This window comes from Aulostomus chinensis, chromosome 17, assembly GCF_037954235.1.
Source record: "Aulostomus chinensis isolate RoL2024-O1b breed Wild chromosome 17, RoL_Achi_v1.0, whole genome shotgun sequence".
In the NCBI taxonomy this organism is placed as follows: domain Eukaryota; kingdom Metazoa; phylum Chordata; class Actinopteri; order Syngnathiformes; family Aulostomidae; genus Aulostomus; species Aulostomus chinensis.
The window spans coordinates 18,802,681-18,824,380 of NC_141336.1; the positions used below are offsets into that span (position 1 = coordinate 18,802,681).

At 42.3% G+C, this 21,700-nt stretch overlaps 2 protein-coding genes across 3 annotated transcripts; one reads left to right on the forward strand and one right to left on the reverse strand.

The window, feature by feature from the left end:
- The first annotated feature begins 8,673 nt into the window (after positions 1-8,673).
- Positions 8,674-10,776, forward strand: arf6b (ADP-ribosylation factor 6b). The gene is made up of 2 exons (XM_086182466.1): positions 8,674-8,827; positions 9,056-10,776. Exon 2 carries the CDS (start codon positions 9,710-9,712, stop codon positions 10,235-10,237), a length of 528 nt encoding a protein of 175 aa, XP_086038592.1. The 5' UTR covers positions 8,674-8,827; positions 9,056-9,709; the 3' UTR covers positions 10,238-10,776.
- An 8,197-nt stretch (positions 10,777-18,973) lies between these two features.
- On the reverse strand, positions 18,974-21,251 carry vcpkmt (valosin containing protein lysine (K) methyltransferase). 2 transcript variants are annotated; one of them, XM_086182530.1, is made up of 5 exons: positions 20,960-21,251; positions 20,700-20,813; positions 20,203-20,275; positions 19,974-20,124; positions 18,974-19,890 (listed from the first exon to the last, which is right to left on the reverse strand). In XM_086182530.1, the coding sequence occupies exons 1-4, from the start codon at positions 21,214-21,216 to the stop codon at positions 20,011-20,013; spliced, it is 558 nt and encodes a 185-aa protein (XP_086038656.1). In that variant the 5' UTR covers positions 21,217-21,251; the 3' UTR covers positions 18,974-19,890; positions 19,974-20,010. The 2 variants fall into 2 exon arrangements, with proteins under 2 accessions (XP_086038656.1, XP_086038655.1); XM_086182529.1 differs by having other exon boundaries at positions 18,993-19,890; positions 19,974-20,093; positions 20,960-21,250.
- Positions 21,252-21,700: the final 449 nt, after the last annotated feature.

The following is a 21,700-nucleotide window of genomic DNA, read 5'->3' on the forward strand; positions in this document are numbered from 1 at the left end:
GTCCTTCATATTAGTTCTATTTATTACTTATTGTCTTAATCACCAACTTCCTTTTCCTGAACATATTTTGTAGCAGATTTAAGGTGTGAATTTGTCTGCTATAGGATCAATGAAATAAAAATGAATCCAGAAATGATGCTTCAGACACGCATCAGCCTGCAGGTCATATGCTAACACGTGGGTTCATTTTCAGATACAAGTTGTGCTGCAAAAATATTTTGGTTACACCTTCATTTGAAACATTGAATTGATATATTTATGTCATTATTGTCGGGGCGGCATGGCTCAAAGGTAGATTAGCAAAGCTTCGCTTGTTTGATCCTCACTTCCCCCGGTGACCAAGTCCAAGTATCCTTGAGCAAGATACTGAACCCCTAATGGCTCCTGATGGCCCTGTGATGGGCGGCACGGTGGTGCAGTGGTTGACACTGTTACACTGTCGCCTCACAGCAAGAAGGTTCTGGGTTCGAGGCCCGGCTCAGGCACGGGATCTTTCTGTGTGGAGTCTGCATGTTCTCCCTGTTCCTGTGTGGGTTCTCTCCTGGTACTCTGGCTTCTTCCCACCATCCAAAGACATGCAAATTGGGAAGAAACTGATTGATACTCTAAATTGACCATAGGTGTGACTGTGAGTGTGAATGGTTGTCTGTCTCTATGTGTTGGCCCTGCGACGGACTGGTGACCTGTCCAGGGTGAACCCCGCCTCTCATGAAACATGAGTGCAACAATGCATTATGATGCATAGTGATCATAAAATTAAATCTGGAGATCAAACTGCATTTAGTTTGCTTTGTCAGCATGTTACAGAGGTTCAAGTTCCCCCGTGTAACAATCTCAGTCCTACCTTCCCTTGTTTTGCTTCATCCCTCATGCCTAGGATGAGTTGAACCTCCAGAAGCGTGACCACACAGGCAATATTTCATTATATTGCCTAAATACTCATGACTCAGTGGTCATCACTTCTGTTTATGGTATAGGATTAGTGTATGAGTGTGAAAAGTATAGAAGTGCAATCCATGGAAATTCATTACATCATGTGACCGTGCTGATTATTACAAAGGTGGCCAAAGTACATGTTGAGACAAAAACAAAACTTTGATCAACAAAAAAGTGGAATGACACTAAAAGAAGAAGTGAGACTTCTGCGTTAGTGTTGCTACAGAGATCAGGCTGGGTGAAAGCGAATCAGAAATAATTCTAAGTAAAGACAGAATTGAAAATGTTGCCTAATAACATGGTATTGAAACATTTACGGGTAAGACACAGCAAATGAGTCAGAAAAAGGACAGGGAAGGATAACAACCATGTCTGGATTATACTGTTGGGACCTAAGCTGTGCAGCCACACAAAGAATGGCCTGGCATCATCAAAGCCTGATTAGGGGTCAAGATTGAATTGTTACAGACTGAGTCTGAGTGAGCTCGCACCAAAACACCTCTCTGTCTCCTGTCTCTCGCAAGCTGGCCCTCTCTTTTCGCCAGTAAACTTGGAATTGTTGCCATTCAGGCACTCGAACTCCCCAGCAGTGTAGGCTACTGCAGGATGAAGCTCCTTTGAATTCTCTGCATCCTCCTCTCGATGAAGAGACTGAAACAAGGGGAAGGGGAAGATGCTACTTGGTGGTTTGGTAGCACACCTGCCTCTGAACCCTGGACGGTTTACGACCACCATGACACAGCCATTAAACTGACCTCAACTGTCCACGCTGTTCTAAATAGTTTCCCAAGGAGCCACCTGATGTATTGGTGGCATCATTCACCAGCATCTCAACCCCGTATGATGCTGAGATGAGATCATAGATGCATTTATTTTATTTACTCATCACAACTGGCTCATATGAGATCTAAATAATTACATCAGCTGTCTCTAGAGTGCCCAATCAGAAGTGCAGATGAAACGACGTAAAACATAGGAGACAATGTCTGTATGTGCTGTGAAAATTGCAAGGCAAGGTGCCTTAAAGACATTAAAAAAAAAATTGACATTTAACAGTTGGACACATTGATTTGCATGCCAGCTGTGAAGCTGTTAACATCTGTCATCCTCACAGTCGCATGTTCCACCGGCAGCAATTCATACCTGCTGCGCTTAACCTGCCTGGTTCTGTTAATTTGCTCAGAGTCTGCAGATTTTGTCGATGTCCCTTAGTTTACATGATTCTATCATGTGTTTGTTGAGCATGTGGTTAAATTGAGTCCCTCTCTGTTTGTTTTGCAATCAGGAGTCTGCGCATGGTGTTTTATTTTGAAAAAAAAGATAGGAGTCACTATATTATTCATGGGGGAACTTCCTGTCTGGCTTGATCTGCTCTGTGTAACTTTATGTATAATTTGATCTAACTTGATGTGCTTTGCAAATTGTAGCATTTTTTCTTTGTTTCTATTTCTTAAAATTCTATTCAATAATCTGTTAATTCGAAGATGCTCTTCAGTATGAACTAAGTGCAAGCTGCTAAGAGAGAGAGAGAGGGGTCATGGTGGCACTGCCATGTCTGCCATTTAAAAACAGTTCACCCTGGACAGGTCACCAGTCCATCACAGGGCCAACACATACAGACAGACAGACAACCATTCACACTCACATTCATACCTACGGTCAATTTAGAGTATCAATCAGCCTCGTCCCCTCTTGATGTCACACAATATTGTTAAAGATATGTTTGACAGATACAGTTTTTTTTGAAGGAATTGTATTTTTCTCCAAAAATAAATAAATTTTCTGGCTTAATCATTACAAAAATAGTGAAACATTGTCTGTATAAAGGCTCTTAAAGCCAAAACCAGCTTTATAAAAAAAAACCTGTTTCACATTTACTTCAAGCAATGTAAGCCATATTTTGAGCAGTGTTAAACAGTAACTTGAACTGGTGTAAGACACATACACCTTTTTAAATTGAGAAAAAAAAATGTTTTATTAGCTGGTACCAATACTAAACTATTCAGTAATTAAATATCTGTGTCAATAGAAAGTCTAAACAGTCAGCTTACACTCATAAAATGGCGGGACAGAAAAGGGGTAGTTAGTTTATGCAGCAACACTGTGAGCAAGTTCTTTAAATATAAAAGCATAAATTTCACCTCTTCTCATCAAAATGAAAAAGTATGGCATGGTAACAACATGTGTAGCCAGGTTTAAGGTCGTTACCTTTAAAACGAGGACTGTGTGAAGGGAGAAATTGTGCTTTCAACGGTTTTATTCCTTTGAGGTGAGGTAGAGGAGCGCGCGCCACCTTTCGAAGCTCTGAGGCACTACCAACAGATCGACGCACAATCAATCCGGGCACGAGCCCGCTTTGTGCCTTTCTTCACCGTTAAGACTTTGGGAACAGTGCTGAATTAACAAGGAATTATAGCACGATTAAGCTAGGAAGGATGCAAGCCGTAAAATCTTATCAAGATGTGATTATTTTTTTGCTGATTTTCATTTATTTATTTATTTATACAAATACTTGCGACTTTCCAGCTTAAATTTGTGTTTCAGGTGGAAACGCCGATACGAAAATTTTGGCATAGACCAATATTAATGTTGCTATTCTGTCTGATTGCCACTTTTTCATATTTTTTTTCTTACCAATATCAATGTAATCTCTATTAAATTGCATTTAGATTTTACTCATATTTTACACACTAAAAAAAACGTATGTATTGATTCGGAAAAAAATTAACATTTTTCTTTATTTACGAGATATTTACAATATTTACCACATTATTTCTGGTGAAGTTACAGGGCCACCATAACACACACACACACACACACACACACACAGTAAATTGCTCCTGGAGTTGCTTTCCAGTGCAAAATAAATCTGTCCATGGAGTAGTTTTGAGGGATTTTGTTATGGCTTAAACTCACAATTAATGTTACTTCTTCCACTTGTTTGGTTGTTCCTTGTCACTGTCTCAATAGCTTTAAGGTGAAAGTCATGGCATTTAAAAAAAAAAAAGTTTCAACAAGCTGTTGAAATTGGAAAGTTGGCCAAAAGCTATTGGGACTTTGACTATCTTGACTACTGACTGTGAAATTTGAGCTTGAGTATACTGTAAAGGTAGTTTTCAAGAATACAGAAGCATGATGTGTCGGATGTATATGTGCTGATACAACAAAAATCATTAACCAGATACAGCCTATGGATGCAGTGCTTAAACCCCCGGGCCCCCACCATACCAAATATTTTGAGGTGAATGTTAACATAGCGTGGTGCAGTGGTCAGCACTGTTGCCACACAGCAAGAAGGTTTTGGCTTCGAGCCTCAAGCATGGGATCTCTGAGAAAATGAGTGTCCGTAGAATGAACCTTGGATGAGCCCCAACCTTGGACCTCTACTGTAAAATCAGCAAAAACAATCTTCACAAGACTGGGAAGTTGTTGAAAATGTACCCATATGCTGATGGTGAATTTCCTTCCTTTGCCCGATCAGCTTCGTTGGAACTGCTTGTGTGCAGGGTCAACGCAGGCAATCGGCCTTTCGTAAAACCAGGTCTTTACACAACTGAGCACACCCAATGGCTCCATACTCACCATCTTTATCGTACGCTGCAACATACAAACCAGAACATACGCTGCTGGAGAGGAATTTTGTGTGATGAACAAATTCATCAGACACAAGACACAGAGGAACAAAGTTCAGTGTGAGATGAGATTGGGTCGGTTTCCCCAGAACATCTAATCTCCTTCCCTCAAAAACAGTCATGCTTCTATTGTTGGGCACTATCAGTCATACATCAGCAGAACATCACACAGAGTGACCTTCACGTAGTCGGAACACAGTTACGCAAACAGACAACAGAGTGTTCAGAAGGTGTTCTAACAACAAAGTTACAATGAACAGAGAACTTATTGAAGACTCCTGCAGGTTCACTCTCAGACCCAGATCAAGGCCCAGTGTCAGATTGGCTCTTGTTCTTACTGACGAATTATGAGAACAAGACCATCCATCCATTTTCTTCTGCTTATCCTGTTAAGGGTTGCGGGGGGCTGGAACCTATCCCAGCAGCTTTCAGGTGAGGTTCACCCTGGACAGGTCGCCAGTCCATCACAGGGCCAACACATAGAGACAGACAACCATTCACACTCACAGTCACACCTACGGTCAGTTTAGAGTATCAATCAGCCTCGTCCCCTCTTGATGTCTTTGGACTGTGGGAGGAAGCCGGAGTACCAGAGAGAACCCACACAGGAACAGGGAGAACATGCAGACTCCACACAGAAAGATCCCGTACCTGAGCTGGGACTCGAATCCGGAACCTTCTTGCTGTGAGGCGACAGTGCTGACCACTGCACCACCTTGCCGCCAGAGAATAAGACAAAGAAAGCTTAAAAAAAAAGGATACCAAATGAAATTCCTTATCAGTTGTATAGTCTGACATGAGGAATGACATTTGTAACAATCTTTGCATTTGAGATGAATGTTTTAGCCTGATTAGTCACTTTTTTTTTTTTTTACTTTAAATATTGAAATACTATGTTTTTGTTGTTGTTGTTTTGTTCTCACAAGTTGTGTAAGTGAAGTATTAGTCCTTCACACATTCATCACTTCTGGGAATGCTCGAGGAAACACAGTGGGCTGCTGGCAAGCTGCAATAAAAAAGAATGAACATGAAGAATAGTGCCAATTTAGAGTCGTCATTCAACCTAACTTGTATGTTTTCATTGAGTGGCAACCAAAACAGAGGGCCCGGCCAGATGAATGATTTAAACCTAGAAGTTTCCTGTTGTGAGGCGACAGATAGACCCACTGCACCACCATGTTGGTCCTGTGTTTATACTGTAAAGATACTGCAAAACTGCTGAGTTCTGACCTTTTCTCCTGTTTGGCATCCATTTTCATTTGGCAGTGACATAGTACCGGTTTTAAAAACCAAGCAGTGAAGTTTTGCAAGATTTTGTCTGAAGATCATGTCTGACATTTGGGGATATTTTGTGGTTTGCAGAAATTATTTTAAAAAATAATAAAAGCCTGTATAGTGGACTATGCAAAATGGCAGATATCAGCAGACGTGTCATAGTGTGTGTTGAACTTGGCTTGATTCAAACGACTCTGATGGCGGCCATGTTTTGAATTAAGTGTATAAGCAACATAATCAGGCGGCATGGTGGTGGCGTTGTCACCTCAGTTTGCTTGACCTCCCTATGCCTACTAGGCTGATTGATACTCTAAACCAGGGGTGGGCAATCATGTGCCATGGAGGGCCGTGTGTATGCAGGTTTTCCTTCCAACCAAACACTTTAACAGGTGATTCCACTGATCAACACTCTTCTGTGGCTGAAGGTGTGTTAATCAGTGGAATCACCTGTTCAAGTGTTTGGTTGGAAGGAAAACCTGCATACACACGGCTCTCCATGGCACATGATTGCCCACCCCTGCTCTAAACTGACCATGGGTGTGACTGTGAGAGCGAATGGTTGTCTGTCTATATGTGCTGGTCCTGCCATGGACTGGCGACCCGTCCAGGGTGAACCCCACTGCTCCCCCGGAGGCAGCTGGGATAGGCTCCACCCCCCTGCAACCTTTAACAGGATAAGTGATAGAAAATGGAGAGATGGAAGTTACATAATCGCACCTAAAAATGTGACTGTGACCCTGCAACCTCGGGTTGTAAACAGGAAACTTTGCAAAAAGTCGGTGGAATGTCTGCACACAACACTTCAAATTTCACAACTTTTTCGTTCTCTTCTGAAAGCACTTAGTAAACATTTCTAGACAACAGTCCATCAATCTTATGGAAAGTCTGTCACTTTGATTATCTATACTTGAAGGGAAAAAAAGGAAAGAGCTGCTAAAGGTTATTCATCATCTTAATATTACCCTCATAACGTAGTCTGATAGTTGACTTCAGTGGGGATTCCAAAATATAATTGCATTCCTTTACTTAGTCTGTGGTCTGTATGGTGGTGCAGTGGTCAGCACTGTTGCTTCACAGCAAGAAGGTTCTGGGTTTGAGTTCTGGCTTGGCCAGGGGATCTTTCTGTGTGGAGTCTGCATGTTCTCCTTGTACCTGCGTGGGTTCTCTCCAGGTACTCTGGAGACATGCAATTGGGGACCAGACTAATTGGACACTCTAAATTGACCGTAGGTGTGAATGATTGTTTGTCTTTGTGTGTTGGCCCTGTGATGGAATGTTAACATAGGGTGGACCTGTCCAGGGTGAACCCCACCTCTCACCCGTTGATGCTGGGATAGGCTCCAGCCCCCCCGAGACCTTTAATGTAGGAATAAGCGGAAGACAATGGATGGATAGTTTTTCTGCTTTGAGGGCGTCCAGCTCTTTGGTCCCATTTAAATACAGGGCATTAGTCTATGATATCAATTAAAAGTGTACCAAGCTGTATCCTAAGAGTTTTTACATAACGGATTGTCCCCTCTAGACTTATAATCCACTTGAACTTTCCCATTGTTCATTAACCTTGTCATTATTCCAGTTCAGCCTTCCCAACATCTTTTCACATGCAGTAGTTTCCATCATTTGAACTCGTCACATATTCAATTTAGGGTTGTAAGGCTCCCTCCAACACCTTAGAATCAGTCTGACGCAGTTTTTGATACTCAAACTAATCATGGATTTAATCGCAGCGCTACAGTTTTGTTTCCAAAGAGACACAATCTCCGAGACCCAGGCAGATCTTGTTCTAACCCTCCATGTATTATCAAAAGAATTAATCTACGAAGTAACCCTGGGACACTTCCCACAATGCATACATATGCGTGACCCTTTCCTCTCTGCATTTACAGCAAAGATCATCTTCAATCAGGGGCAGTATAGTCCCTATTTTTGCCACCGTGCTCAGGTCATGGCCAGAGCTAGAAGGTCACCAATGAATGCCTGTCTTAGTCTCTCTGTCACTCACTGGGGGCAAAAAGAGTTTAGATATTGTGATGAAGTTGGGAGGGGGGGGGCAGAGAAAAGGGTACCTAGTCAAAAGAAATTTTATCAGCACTGTATGTGTTTGGTTTTGGCCCCCAGCCCATAATCTGATTTGAATTTTGGCCCTCCAAGGTTAAACAAAATTGGGCCCCTCTGGTCTATGGATTCAACCACCACAAGTCAACACATACAGACATAAATAAATCAGTTCAAACTCCAGTGCCGCTGTTCAAGGTCTAACTGTACAGGTCACTTGTTATTTTGCTGTAGACTCAAGTTGCGCTGTCATACATTTGTATTTGAATGACTAACATTTATCTGCAAACATATTAAGATTCAAATTTCAGCTTCAACTTTAAACTTGTTTTTCCTCAGTGGCACTATTAGTTTTAGGACCTCATGAGGCAAACTAAAGGAACGGGTCAAACTGATTGGTCATACATGACTTACAGTTGTCTCCTGCTACCACAAGGGGGTGCTGTTACACCGACTTTTCACAGGCAGACATACAGTGACTAAACCAACCTTTCTCAATTGTAATATTATACCATTTCAACATTTCCCCATTACTGCAGCGCTTTTATTATCAACATATTTAAGCTAATGTTTTCGCAGAAGGAAACCAAGAAACACTTATCCACCGATGTGTAAAAGTCATTATCGTACGTTGCATTCTTTTTATTTACTCGCTGGCTTATTTTGATTTAAGTCGCACCTATATGATTCTTGAGAAAAACAATGTTTTTTTTTACGTCATTTAAGCAGTTTTATTGTTTCTATTGTCACTCGTGAGTGCTCCAGACAGCGAGAGCTCCACCAGGCAGCAGTTGAATGAAGTAGACGGGAGGAAGTGGCGGTTAATGCAGCTCCACACCTTTCCGGTGTAGCAGCACTGTGAGCACCTCGGCTTAAAGGAGAAAGACGAGTGCTGGGTGTAATTATCGAAAGAGGAGGGGAGATAGGAGGTAAATGGCTTGTATTTTAATTAATAGTTCAACTCTGGGTTATTTGCCTCTAATATTGTGTCATCATCTTGTGTATTTTGTGGCAAGACATGGTTAGTTTGCTGAAGCTAACCTCCATTAGCTTGTTAGCAAGATTGCTAACTTTAGCATGCTAGCCGTCATTCTCAGCCATGGGCAGTAGCTAGCTAATTTAGGATGATCTGACTCTCCTCCTAAATCTCTTTTCAGGGGGACGAGAGGTGGAGTTTCATGGGTGAATAAATGTGTAGCCGAATCTCCGAGGATTTTCTGGAATAAGTCCCTCAGCACGCTGAAGTTAACCGGCTCAAAGGAATAACTGTTAGCCGCAGAAACCTGCTTTTCTCCTCCGGTAGCGTAAAGAGAGCAGGGGCGCAGCCGGTTGGGAGGACCGCTAGAGAACACCAGAGGGACTTGTCAAGTAACGTTACCCTTTCTGAACCTTATATAAACGCCATATGTCCCTCTGAAAATTGAACACACCACGAACTGTTGTGTTTACAACGTCTGTGTTGATTTGGGCTGAACAATGAACACCCCACAACAGCTGCTCTCAAGTTTTTAGACTGTCCGTGCCATGGTGTGTTTAGGCCCAGCACATATTGTGATTCTCTAAACATACACGTCCTTGCACAGCAGAGGATCCTGACGCATAGTGAAAGTCTTACAGGTACTGCAAGAACATGAGTATGTGATTTTGACCCTCTTTTTTTTTTTTTTTAAACCTGCTTTTGCTCTTCATTGAGTCATGGTCTCTCAAGTAAGCCCATAATCAAACTGAAGTTATATTCCAATTGAAAATCGTCAGAGTGCTTTTAGTAATATTCTCTTTACTAGCAAAGTATTTATGCACAAGAGTTCAAAATGGGGAAGATGCTATCAAAAATATTTGGCAACAAGGAGATGAGAATACTAATGCTTGGACTTGACGCTGCTGGAAAGACAACAATCCTTTACAAACTGAAACTTGGACAGTCAGTCACCACAATCCCCACAGTCGGCTTCAATGTGGAGACTGTCACCTACAAAAACGTCAAGTTCAATGTCTGGGATGTTGGGGGCCAAGATAAGATTCGCCCCCTGTGGCGACACTATTATACCGGCACCCAAGGGCTAATTTTTGTGGTGGATTGCGCTGACAGGGATCGCATTGACGAAGCCAGGCAGGAACTTCACCGCATCATTAATGACCGGGAAATGAGGGATGCCATCATCTTGATATTCGCCAATAAGCAAGACCTTCCGGATGCCATGAAGCCGCATGAAATACAGGAGAAGCTTGGATTGACCCGCATCAGAGATAGGAATTGGTATGTTCAGCCCTCCTGTGCGACCACAGGGGATGGACTATATGAGGGCTTGACATGGCTAACCTCGAATTACAAATCTTAATGGTTGAGTGCTGACTGTTTTAGGTCAAAACTATAATAAAGTTGCAAATAACAAATAACTTCTCAAATGAGTATGGTTAAGGAAAAGTTGATTATCCCCCATTTATTTTTAATACTACATTTACCCCATGACTAATTTATCTTCAGATTGGTTTGCTGGCTTAAAGTTCGCTTGTACTGTGTAGCAGATCTATATTCATTCATTATTTTGGGGCTTGCTTGATGAACATTGAATTAATTGGTCCTATTGTGAAAGCCAGAAAGATCACCGCCTTTGCCTGGTTGTTTTCTCCCGTTTTATATGAGTTTTTCTAATGAAGTTTTTATCTCCATTCTTGGACTTGCGCTTGTTCCGGAGCTCCTCTATCTTTATCGCGTTCAATTTGGATCATTGGTTTCTTTTCTTTTTTTTGTTGTTGTTGTTGTTGTTGTTGTTCCTACGAAGGTGAAATATTTTAACATCAAGCAACCGACTTTGAAGGACTTTGTGATGAAAAGTATTTGTTCTGAATGGTATTGACTGCTACAAGGTGGGGGGGGGGGGGAGAAAAAAAAAAGAAATGTCACCACTGCTTACAATTCATGATCATCTGTCTTGACATAAAAGAAAACAATGTTTTGTTCCCCTCACCTGATCCCTTTATGTGGGCTATATAGTTAACTGATTGAACTCTTTTGTGTCATGTCTTGATACCTAATTGTGCTAAATATTCAACAAATAGGCCTCCAGTAACTTGAACATGCTTGTTGGGATGCATTTTTAATTTTAGGGTTTTAGGGTGGGTGGGGTTTTGAGGGGGGGGGGGGGCACATACACAGTCAGTTGACTCAATCTTTCCAAAGGAATGTCATTCAGCTCTGAGTTCTCTCAATCTGATACAACAATTGATAAGTCTCAGTATTGGGACATTATATGATAGCCTATATCTGTAGCATGAGTACGAAAGTACGGTAAACCTCCATCAGAGTCCATCCGTCGTGCAGTCAGAGGAAGCTGCTTTCTGGTGAAATGTTGGAGACACCTTGTGGTGCGGCTCTTACTCCTATTTTGACCGGGGGTACCATGTACAGACAATGTCATTGTAATGTCTTATTAAAAAAGTGATTTTAAAACTGTTGTGTGTCTTTTTTTAATTATTGTTACTATCAAGGGGGTTTGTTCAGCCTGCCCGGCAGGATCGTGACCTCCACGCATGTCAGCTCCTCCAGTACAGAGCTGATCTTAGTAGCAGTCAGTCCAAATTCAAAAAGCTGCTGTCCTCTGTGCAGAGAGAACGTTCAAAACAGGAAGTTAAACTGCTGCTCTCTCTGGAAGGACAGCAGAGCCCCATGATAGCTTGCATGACAGTGTGTGTGTGTGTGTGTGTGTGTAGGGCGGGGGGGGGGGGGGGGTGAAGATGTACGGCTGACTGGTGAATTCTATTTTGAATGGTAGCGAGCTGTCAGGTCTAACTTCATGCCTGTGCTTTTGTTTGAGGCTGGCATTTAAGGGAGAGTTGTTGAGAAGCGGATCAACGCCGGGTCGCTGTTGAAAAGATGAGAGGAGAAGGTGATCAGCGGAGGACACCTGCACACGAGCAACGCCGTCCCGTGACGAGCGAGACGATCGTTTCCAAGGCGAACATGTTGAGTGTGTGCAGATGAAGCGATCCTCTCAACGAGGAGCCACTCACAGCCAGGAGTTACTTGTGATTACCAGCACAGACGGCGTGTAGTAATGCCAGTGCTCTAAAATATCAAACATTCTCTTCAGAGTATTACTGGTTCACGTCTGTTCCTGCGGGGTTGACACAAAAGAAGACACTGACTGGTTTCTCCGTGATGCTTTTGGGAAGCAGGGAGGCAGTTACAGAATTACATATTTAGTTTTGTTTGTTTTTTACAATTCAATGAGACAATTGCTGGGCAGTCATTATTTTTTGCGTTGTGTGGCTTGCTTAGCTGCTTTTTCCCTTAAGTGAGGTTATTTTTTGATTTAATGTTGGCTACATAAGTGTTCAAAGGTAAAAAATAAATAAATAAATAAATGCAAAACTAAATTAAAAACAACAACATGAATTAAAATATAAAGCTTTAATGGACTTGGCCCATCAAATCGGCCGGTTTGTTCAAGCTTCTCAGCACATAGTCAGTCCTTTATTGGTAGTCACTGATATTTTGGGGGTTTCAAAAAGAAGAAGCCTGATTTGTTTTTCAGTATGTACAAAATGTGAATATCATATTCACTTATATAGATGATATCTGTAGATCAGCTATCAAATTCCATTGTAAAATATATCAGTAAAAAATCCTATATGGTGCATCCCTACTTTTAACATTTAAAATGATGAACAGAAAATTCAAAAGTTTTGGTGTTGCACCTGAACTAAGTTGATGGATTTGTGCCTTCATCACATGTCTCTTGTTTCCTGGAGTCATAATTAGCAAGTCTCAAGTAATCATGATCGACGTAAAGAAAGTAAATACGAACAGCTGTTAAAGGAAACGATGTGACGCCTGTACTTTTAGCTGACGGCTGTGGATCTGAAGGCGAGCATAATTATGGTAGCAAGTAAGATGATGGAGGCCTCAGGTAGAGGGTTTTGGCTCTTAAAACTAGAGCAGAAATGTGTGTGTGTGTGTGTGTGTGTGTGTGCGGGGGGGGGGGGGGGGGTTCCCACTTATCACCCTCCCAGTATTACATTCTTGCTAAATAATTACTTCCTTATTTAAATCTCATCATGTTGTGACAGCAAAGTCAGTCTCAGGGTTCATTTCAGGAGCAGCAGGAGTGAATTTGTCGATTCTGGTCTAATAGATAACGAGAGCAGCATGGAGGAACGTAGCAGTTAGCATCGAAGCTGAGGGCTGCTGCATTTCTTTCCACTATTTTAAACTTAAAAACACCCACACTGATGTGTATTTACAAGCAAGGCTTTAAGTATCCTAACAGAAGACGTACAGTACAGCCACACACGCTATCCCTGTGTATGTGTGTGCACACGTCTGCATCCACAGCCGTTTGGCTGCGCAGTCGCAGTGGCATTTGCTTTGTGGAAAAATCTGGTGCTGAGCGTGTTGCTGCAGAGGCCTCAGGTTGTTTTCTCTAGCACCACAGAGGTTTTCCGTCAGACAGGTCAGGTGACGAGACTCTGCTGCTTCCAGAGATCTTTTGCACAACGTGGTGATATAATTCAAAACAAAAATTAAAGGGTTAACCATAATGATCAGCCTCATACGTGCAAATACCCTGTGAATACCAAGCTTCTGAGGATATTTGCAGATGCTCTCAGCGAGGGCTTGGTCAAGAGCCTCTGTTAGATGCTGATGGCAGCTTAATTGGGCTGTAATGGTCTCTTGGCTTCCCACTACTTCATTACAACCATATGATCCCCACAGCTTTATTAGCAGTGATGGGGCCCCTGGGGCAGGGACATCGACTGTAAGCAAGGTTTTACAACCTTTCCTCTGTTAAGATGAGACCTTCTGGCCTTTTTGTCAACTCCCTCTGTGATCGGCAGGAATTTCTTGCACTTCCTGAGAGGCAAGGTTAGGGAATCGGGTCTGCTGAATATGATGGCGTTCACACTCAGAAGTCCTTTTAAGCATCTCAGCTATGAAGAATGTTGAGCATTTCTCATAATTCAAGACTTTTGTATCTCTAGGAAGGTGAGAAAACTGCTAAAACGGAGAGACTGTGAACGCCTGTCTGTTGAGGTGGTTCCCGTGACAACAGTCTGACGGGATGGACTTCCGGTGTGGCTTGCTGGTTTTTGGTGTCACGTAAGTTCCTAACCCGAGTTTGCACGGAGTTCCTCTGTGTGTAGATGGAAAGAGGAAGAGTGTGGAAAAAAAGCAAGAGTGACTTCTGAGAAAAGCCCTGCAATTGTGGATCTCTAACACAGCAACAACTACGATATTATTACCCAATCTGATAAAGATTTGACCCAGCTCAGGGATACTGAGGGGAGTGAGGTTAACAGCTGCAAGCCTGACATGCCAACAAACTTTGCCTGAAATGTGTGGGTTTTGTAGGGGAGTGGCTTCTCATCTTCACTTCCCTCTTCGTCCCAGCTGCAAAGGAACGTTAGCGCAGGTAGCGCTGACACAGATCTGAGCACAGTCATTGCTGAGTTAATGCTACAGTTCTACAGCCACACCCAGATGGATAATCACTGTGGGATTTGCGCTTCATGCACGCACGCACACGCACACACAAACACACACATCTATTCTTTAGTGCAGAATCCAACACCATTATTAAAATAGTTTATTTATCTCCCAAACGGTGGGAGGGAACACCTACTCTGCTATTTGCTACACTTCTCTTATCCTCAAGGACAGTAAAACAGTCTCTGTCCTCCAGGTCAATCAAGAGCACCTCCAGTAGCTGCTGGTAATGAGCTCATGGAGGGAGCTCGTTTGAACAACGGGTCCGGAAGTCTCTGAGAGTTGTTTCAAGTTTCCTGCTGAGGTTAACGTAGTCGAACGCCATTTTTCGTGGTCTTTAAAAAACATGCAGGCAGCAGGTAATCAAATTCAAGCCTTAAGACATAAACAATGTAGAAAAGTTTTATTTTAAATAAAAACATCTCAACAGGGGTTTAACTACAGCCTGTTAATTAGGTTTGAGAATCTGAAGCGATGATGTCCAGGGTGCACTTTGGGCACTGGTCCAAAACACATTCCATTCAGATCAACTCAAGGTTACTTGCTGTGGGGAAATTACATATTCAGAGAAGCAGAAATAATCATGTCAACATGACCATATTCATTTTACTATGACGCAGATAGAAAAAGGGCTCAAACTAGCGATGTCACAAACAAGTTTTTAAATTTTCCTAAGTAACGCAGTTGCCAAAGGATAGTTGTTATTCAAATTAACCGGGTTTATAGTGCGACTGCTGCTCTACATTAAGAAAAAAAAAAATGTCTGCCATCCAAGCTGCTCATTGAGGGGTTTTTTATGTGTGTTTTTTAAAGTTCCAAAGTAAACAAAATTCCAGCAGACCAAAACCCAAAGGCTGTTCTGGCACAAGTGACAAAAAAACAAAAAAGCAACAAGTTGTTTTTTTTTTTTAATTAAATGACTGACATTTAAACACTCAAAATGTTTTGCTATTAACTGATTAATTACTGCAACTCAGAGTGACAGCTGATGTTAAATAAAATGATCTGATTCTGATCAGTTTAAAAAAAAGCCTTGATCAGACCTGATTTCAAACTTTGAGATTCCTTGTTTACACAATCATCAGAAGTGCTACCTCTTCATATTGTATTCTTGTACTTGTATTCTATTCCATGAAGACATTCCCACATTATTCCTCTGGATGTAACTGAGCTGTGGGAGTGTGAACTGGTTGGTTCCTGTTGTGTTTTTCCAGCTGAAACAGACTGAGAGTGAAGTGGATCACAGTTGACCATCTTGCCTCAGATGTAAGAAAGGCTGAAGTGTGGAGCTAGAAATACCACGGCGAAGCCTGCTTGTTACTGTGACTTTGACCTCTCACCGCCAAATGTTCTCAGTTCATTCTCAAATCGCAGAAGATGTGTGTGCCAAATCTGAAGAAATTCTTATAAGGTGTTCCCGGGATATCATATTAATGCAAATGGGACGAATGTCACACACAAATAGGGTACAAAGGACCCTCGACCACGAACAACACTTCCCAGTGGACATTTGTGCCAAATCTATAGACACGTTCTGAATTAGTCCTGAGATATTGTGGTAATAAGAAAGAGATGGACGGATGCTTTTAGAGGCATGGAAGCATAAAAACTGTAGTAGATGCTGCAGCTTGTGGTTTCCTGCCTCTTGGCTCGAAGCACATCTCATTTGTTTGTATAATGTTTTTGTACAAGAGAAACTCATGCAGCACAGAGGGTACTGACCTCTGTACGAATGTACATAACCTCCTACAGGACGAATCGGAGTGTCCGCTCAAGTAGACAGGAGCCATTCGTTCCAGTCCACTGGCAGAATGACGGCGATCCATCTGAAGTAACCTCAAAGGCTTCCTTCAGCAGCTTGCTAACACACCGTCCCGCTCCATCACTGTGTGTGTGACAGGATCGCCTCTGTAATCACACAAGCGTCAGTGTTTCCAGTGACACTGTGTCTGTATTAGACACCAGTTTGGGCTTGGAGCAAATCTCATATCTATGGCAAGTCTCATACACACACACACACACACACACACACACACACACACACACACACACACACACACACACACACACACACACACACACACACAAACTGGTCCCTTCCTTCTGCAACTCCCACAATCACCAGTGGTGTATGAAGCTGTAGATTCTGCTGATTATTTACTGATGTTTGCACACTGATCAGATATTAATACCATTAATACCATTGTGGCTATGATGCAATGACATGAGTGCACCGAAACACCTGCGAGAGTCTGTGAGCTGATGGTATTAATGTCTGATCAGTGTGCTGATCATTTACTGATGTTTGCACACTGATCAGACATTAATACCATCAGCTCACAGACTCTCGCAGGTGTTTCGGTGCACTCATGTCATTGCATCATAGCCACAATGGCAGGAGGCAAGTGTTCTCATATTCTCACAGTGCTGGGGTTTGTGTCCTATCTCAACTGCAGCACAGCTGTCTTAACAGCACCCCCGCCCTCCTCCTGGTTCTCTGCAGGGGGGAAGACGAGGGGAGGGGAAGGGGGTGGTGGAGTCAGCATTGTGTTTCTAAAAGCAGTTGTTGTCCTGTCAGGCTTTGCTCTGCTAGCGCCGCACCATCTCTTGCTTTCAAATCCACTGAACAAGAGTACAACAGACGATTAGAAGTGGTGCATCACATTATTCTGCCTTAGTCACAAGCTCCACTCATTATATTAGCTCGTTATAAGTTCACTTTTTTGTCCCATGGAAGAGATAGAGGGGTGATCTATGCGTGCAAATAAGTTTGCAGGATCACACATGAATGCAGCCTTTTCTATTTTTAAATCATCCCAGTTTGATGGTCTATTCTTGAGCCACTCCCTAATAGTTAGTCTTCCTCTCTGGAGCGGTGTCTCTGGGCTCCAGGCAGCGTGATGATGGTGACACAAAGGATCCTCTGTGTCACTTGGCTGTGATGCAGCAGAGTGGAGCCCAGGCGCTGGAGTCTGACTCTCCTCCATCCAGCTGGTTCAGATGCGGTGCTGCACTGCTGCTTCCTCACATTACCTGGTTTTAAAAACACCTGGGGGGAACATGTGGATTACAGCGGTGATGCAATGTTTTTTGTTTTTTTTTTTAAGTTTGGTTGAATTAGATATAATCATCATAACCCACTCATTTCACCATGCATATCAAAGTCAATCAACAATGTTAACTCCCCTTTCATCGATCATCTTTAGCGAGTGTTCGACTCCAGCGCCCTGGAGTGACTGTGGAGAGAAGAAATATATTTTGTGGCCACAAGATAAAACTTGTTCCCTCAGTGTGATTATTTTGAGGCCACCACATACAACCTGTCTCCTTACTCAATCCATTTATAGCAACAAGACATAATTTCTCGCTTAATTTAAACATTGCTTGATCCTTCAATTTCATTATTTTGAGAGCACAAGATATAACTTGTTCTCATGAATTAATCAGAAAGCGGGGAAGGAGTTGTCTTGTGGATTGTTGTTGTCTCTCTCTGTGGCCACTCTTCGCACGTAGCCCTACGCAGGTAATTGCCGTTTCTACGAGCGGCACCATCTGTTGGTATGCATCGCCCCCATTCTGTCTTCAAGCTGCATGTGTACACGATTGGTAATGAATGTTTAAGGCTACAAGAATACTGCGTGTATGCTTACAGACTACACCAACACCAGAGCTTCATTGCCCTCATTTACCATGAGCCTCCCTGTATTCCCCAGTAGTGCTAGCCTAATTAGCAAACCACAGTAAGGCTGTAAGGACGTTGATGGAATTATTTTTGGTTAACATTTATGGAGGAGAGAGCACCAGGGAGACTGGAGAATAGACTTTAGATTATTTGACTGAGAGGGCTATAGGTAGGTGGGGTGGGGTGGGGGTGGGGGGGGGGATGTTACAGACTCAAATACTTCCACCAGTGAGTCACAATCATTAGCTAAGGATCTCCTGGTCAGAGCCAAAGGAGTCCTGAATCACTGAGAGACTGTAATAACGTGAGTAAGAGGGCAAAGGAGCGCCAGAGTGATTATCTTAAATGATCCTCGGTAAGATATGCAGGCCCCTCCACCGCCGCCAAGTGTCATAATTACCGCCCTGTTCCATTAAGTGCATTCAGGGGTAAATGTACACGAACATTCAGTAACGATATAAATAAAAGAAATGATTTTGTGCTGCCATTCTGTTCATTCCATAATCGCAACGCAAAACACCAGGTTTCTGGCCCACCTAAGTGGAACAGGGCCATGATTAAATGTTATTAATAACATCTGTGTTCTAATTTTAAAACTACTCCCAAATTGAGGAATACTCATTATTAAAATGCTCCTAGTAGCACTAATTATCAGACTCACACTAACGCAACATATCGGCATGTATTGCTTTCTTGTGGAAATCGACTTTTTTTGGGGGGACTATTTCAGGACTCTTACACCCTCCCCATTAACTGGAGCTGGTTTGGTGAGAGCGCTGGAAGCCCCCCCCCGGCTTGTTACACTACAGCAGCTCCAAAGTGTAAACAGAGATCTGCATGAAAGCCTGCGAGGGGCCCCGGCATGCCTGTGGAAGTCTGTGCCGTACTTCATGGGTTTTATACTAGAAAAAGAGCAATAATCTCTCACCTAATCTGGAGACTGATGTGGAATTCCCCTCACACAGAGGAAAACAAGAGCCGGCAAATGCTGTGTTGGCTTTAATCTTAAAAAACAACAATAAAAAAACCTGGGAAGAGGAAATGAGTAAATGGGCTGTTTAATTTTACTTCTTTGACTTTTTGAATCTTTAGAGTATCCTCTTTACAACTTAAATCCATATTTAGTGCTGAGATAACTAGCAAGGCCTTCAAATTAATAATGCAGTCGCAGATCAAACTATTCTTTTTTAGCCATTATCGCCTCCCAGTGATACACATAAGTACTGCATTTACAGTCAGAGGAAACTGAATAAACTTTGTCGCAAATATACTGGAAACAACACATTCAGACACTTGCAGGAGGTTCTCAAGTGATAACGTGGTATTTTTTATTTTATAGTGTGTATTGTCCTCTACACAACAGCCACGGATGAGCTTCGTGTTCAGCTGTTTGCAGTTGACTGAGCTCTTTCAGTTCTGCTTACATAAAAACAAACAAAACTCTCATATGTTGGAGACGCTGATCGTAGTTTCTAAAGAAACACATCCTGGTCTGTTTGGAACTCTTCTTGTATTCTCAGTGCATCGTCTGCCACGTCTGTGTTCGTTACTTTCACAGCTATCAACGCCACTGATGGTATCGAAAGGAAAAATCTCACTTTAGGTTTACCTTTTTAAAACACGTACCCCGATCACATGTGGGAAAACTGCAACATCAGAAAACAATTTTCTTTTGATGTGACTTTAAAAGAGCGTGGACACGGACACTGAACAGGAACTCAGACTTTTCTTTGGATGTGCAGGATGTGGATGTCAGGACTGCTAAACTCTTGGTCTTGTTTGCTTGAGGGGATCTCCTCACAGATGAAATTCTGTTGCAGCAACTACGAGATAAAACAGAAACTTCTAAAAATATACTCATCAGTTTCTTGGTGTTTACAGATCAAGCACATGGTTACGTCCTTACCTCAAAAAACTGCCTTTCCACTTTTGGGTTGACACCCTCAGTGCGTTGCTCGTAGCAGCAAATAATGCAGGTCTCCGGTCCCGCGAGCACCATCAGGGTCTCCACCAGTGGAGCAATAGACTGTAAAAGGACATGGACTGCTACCTTTGGCCTGTTTTCACGTTAATATAATGCAACCACGCATAAGGTCAGTGTGCACGTAAAACCTAATAAAGTGGTAGAAAAATACCTGTTCATAGTAGATGCAGTCGGCCATCAGGACATAGCGTGGGGGTGGCAGGAAGTCAGCCACATCTTCACCCCTTTAACAGAAAAGGCAGAACTCAACAGTTACCACACGGGCATGTTCCCAATGTGCTGATCATACAGGTTGATGCCATTACTAACAGGGATGGGAAGATTGATGCTTTGATACACAAAGGCTACTCAATTGGTATCAATTCCTTATAAAAACATAGCAAAAATGAACTTATGCATTAGTGGCTGACATGACTTCTTAATGTCAACCAGTGGCACATGACAAACAAAAACACCCTTCATTTCTAAGCATTAACATGACCGACTGTGCAAATTCATTATTAGTGCAATGATTTTTCTTGCCGCTTAAAATAATTTTTCAAAAATGACAGACTAAAATTATTGGTATCGCTTTCTGCTTTCAAAAGTTTGGTGTTGCCAGTCTCTAACAATAAATAATAAACAATCCAGCATAGAAAATGTACAAACCATTTCAGTACCTTGGCAGTTATGGCTCCACGCGTGATGAGCGCCTGGTTTTCTTCAATGTTCACTCTCAAGAGGGTTTGTAAATCCTCCAAGTCTGTCACAATAGTTTCAGCTCTAAAGAGGAGTTGATACACCATGTCAGAAATGTGTTTTTATCTGAAGTAAACACGGACTTCACATGAGGTGACAGCAGAGTGGGAAAATTATGATAATACATGAAATTCTTACTTGGTAGAAGCAGGTGACACTACTAAACTCACCCGAGCGTTGCTGCCATCAAACCGACCGCCCCAGTCCCAGCTCCGAGCTCCAGCACCCTCCTGCCAGCCCACACGTTCACTCCGGAGGCCGGGTCGTAAAACTGTTTGGTCTCTAAATATTTTGCAAGAACGATGGCGGCGTCCCAGACCACACAGCCAACATCACCCATGTAGCACTGCTTCACTTTCAACACACAACCATCGTTTTTCTCAATTTCTCTCACAAAATACTCATTCGGATCACAGGAAGCCGCCATATTGGCAGCAGCTGACGCTCAAAGCCGGAACTTCCGGTGGAATTTTACACAACAAAAGCATAAAGTCCACGATACCTGTCTTCCTCTAACGAATGACGAGGGTTTACATAAATACTGAACAAATTACAGCGAAAAATCGTTATACAGGTCACTAGTTATTTAACTTTACCCTTTTTTTTTGACAAAAATGAAATTGGCAACAATGACACAGAAAGGTAACCAAATTTGACTTTTTCTAATTAACTGCTACATGTCAAAGAGAGTGAAAGTTTACAAATTTGTTTGTAATATCAAAATTAAAAGAGTACAGGCACTAAAAAAAAAACTTTTTAAGATGGAATGCCCCTGTTAATATGACACCGCATATTTTATTTCCATTTATTTATTTGCAGTTCTTTATAAACTGGGGGCCGTGATACACGAATTGGACCCATAGAACCCATAGTTCACTCTGCTCATTACTCTGGTCTCTTAATGTCAAAGA

What these genes read in the sequence shown, in the direction of transcription:
- arf6b (XM_086182466.1), top strand. Translation starts at nt 9,710, where the DNA reads ATGGGGAAGATGCTATCAAAAATATTTGGCAACAAGGAGATGAGAATA.
- vcpkmt (XM_086182529.1), bottom strand. Translation starts at nt 21,216, where the DNA reads ATGGCGGCTTCCTGTGATCCGAATGAGTATTTTGTGAGAGAAATTGAG. An exon ending in TTGATGGCAGCAACGCTCGG is followed by an intron (nt 20,814 to 20,959) that starts GTGAGTTTAGTA and finishes ACTCCTCTTTAG; the next exon opens with AGCTGAAACTATTGTGACAG. An exon ending in TGGAAAGGCAGTTTTTTGAG is followed by an intron (nt 19,891 to 19,973) that starts GTAAGGACGTAA and finishes TTTATCTCGTAG; the next exon opens with TTGCTGCAACAGAATTTCAT.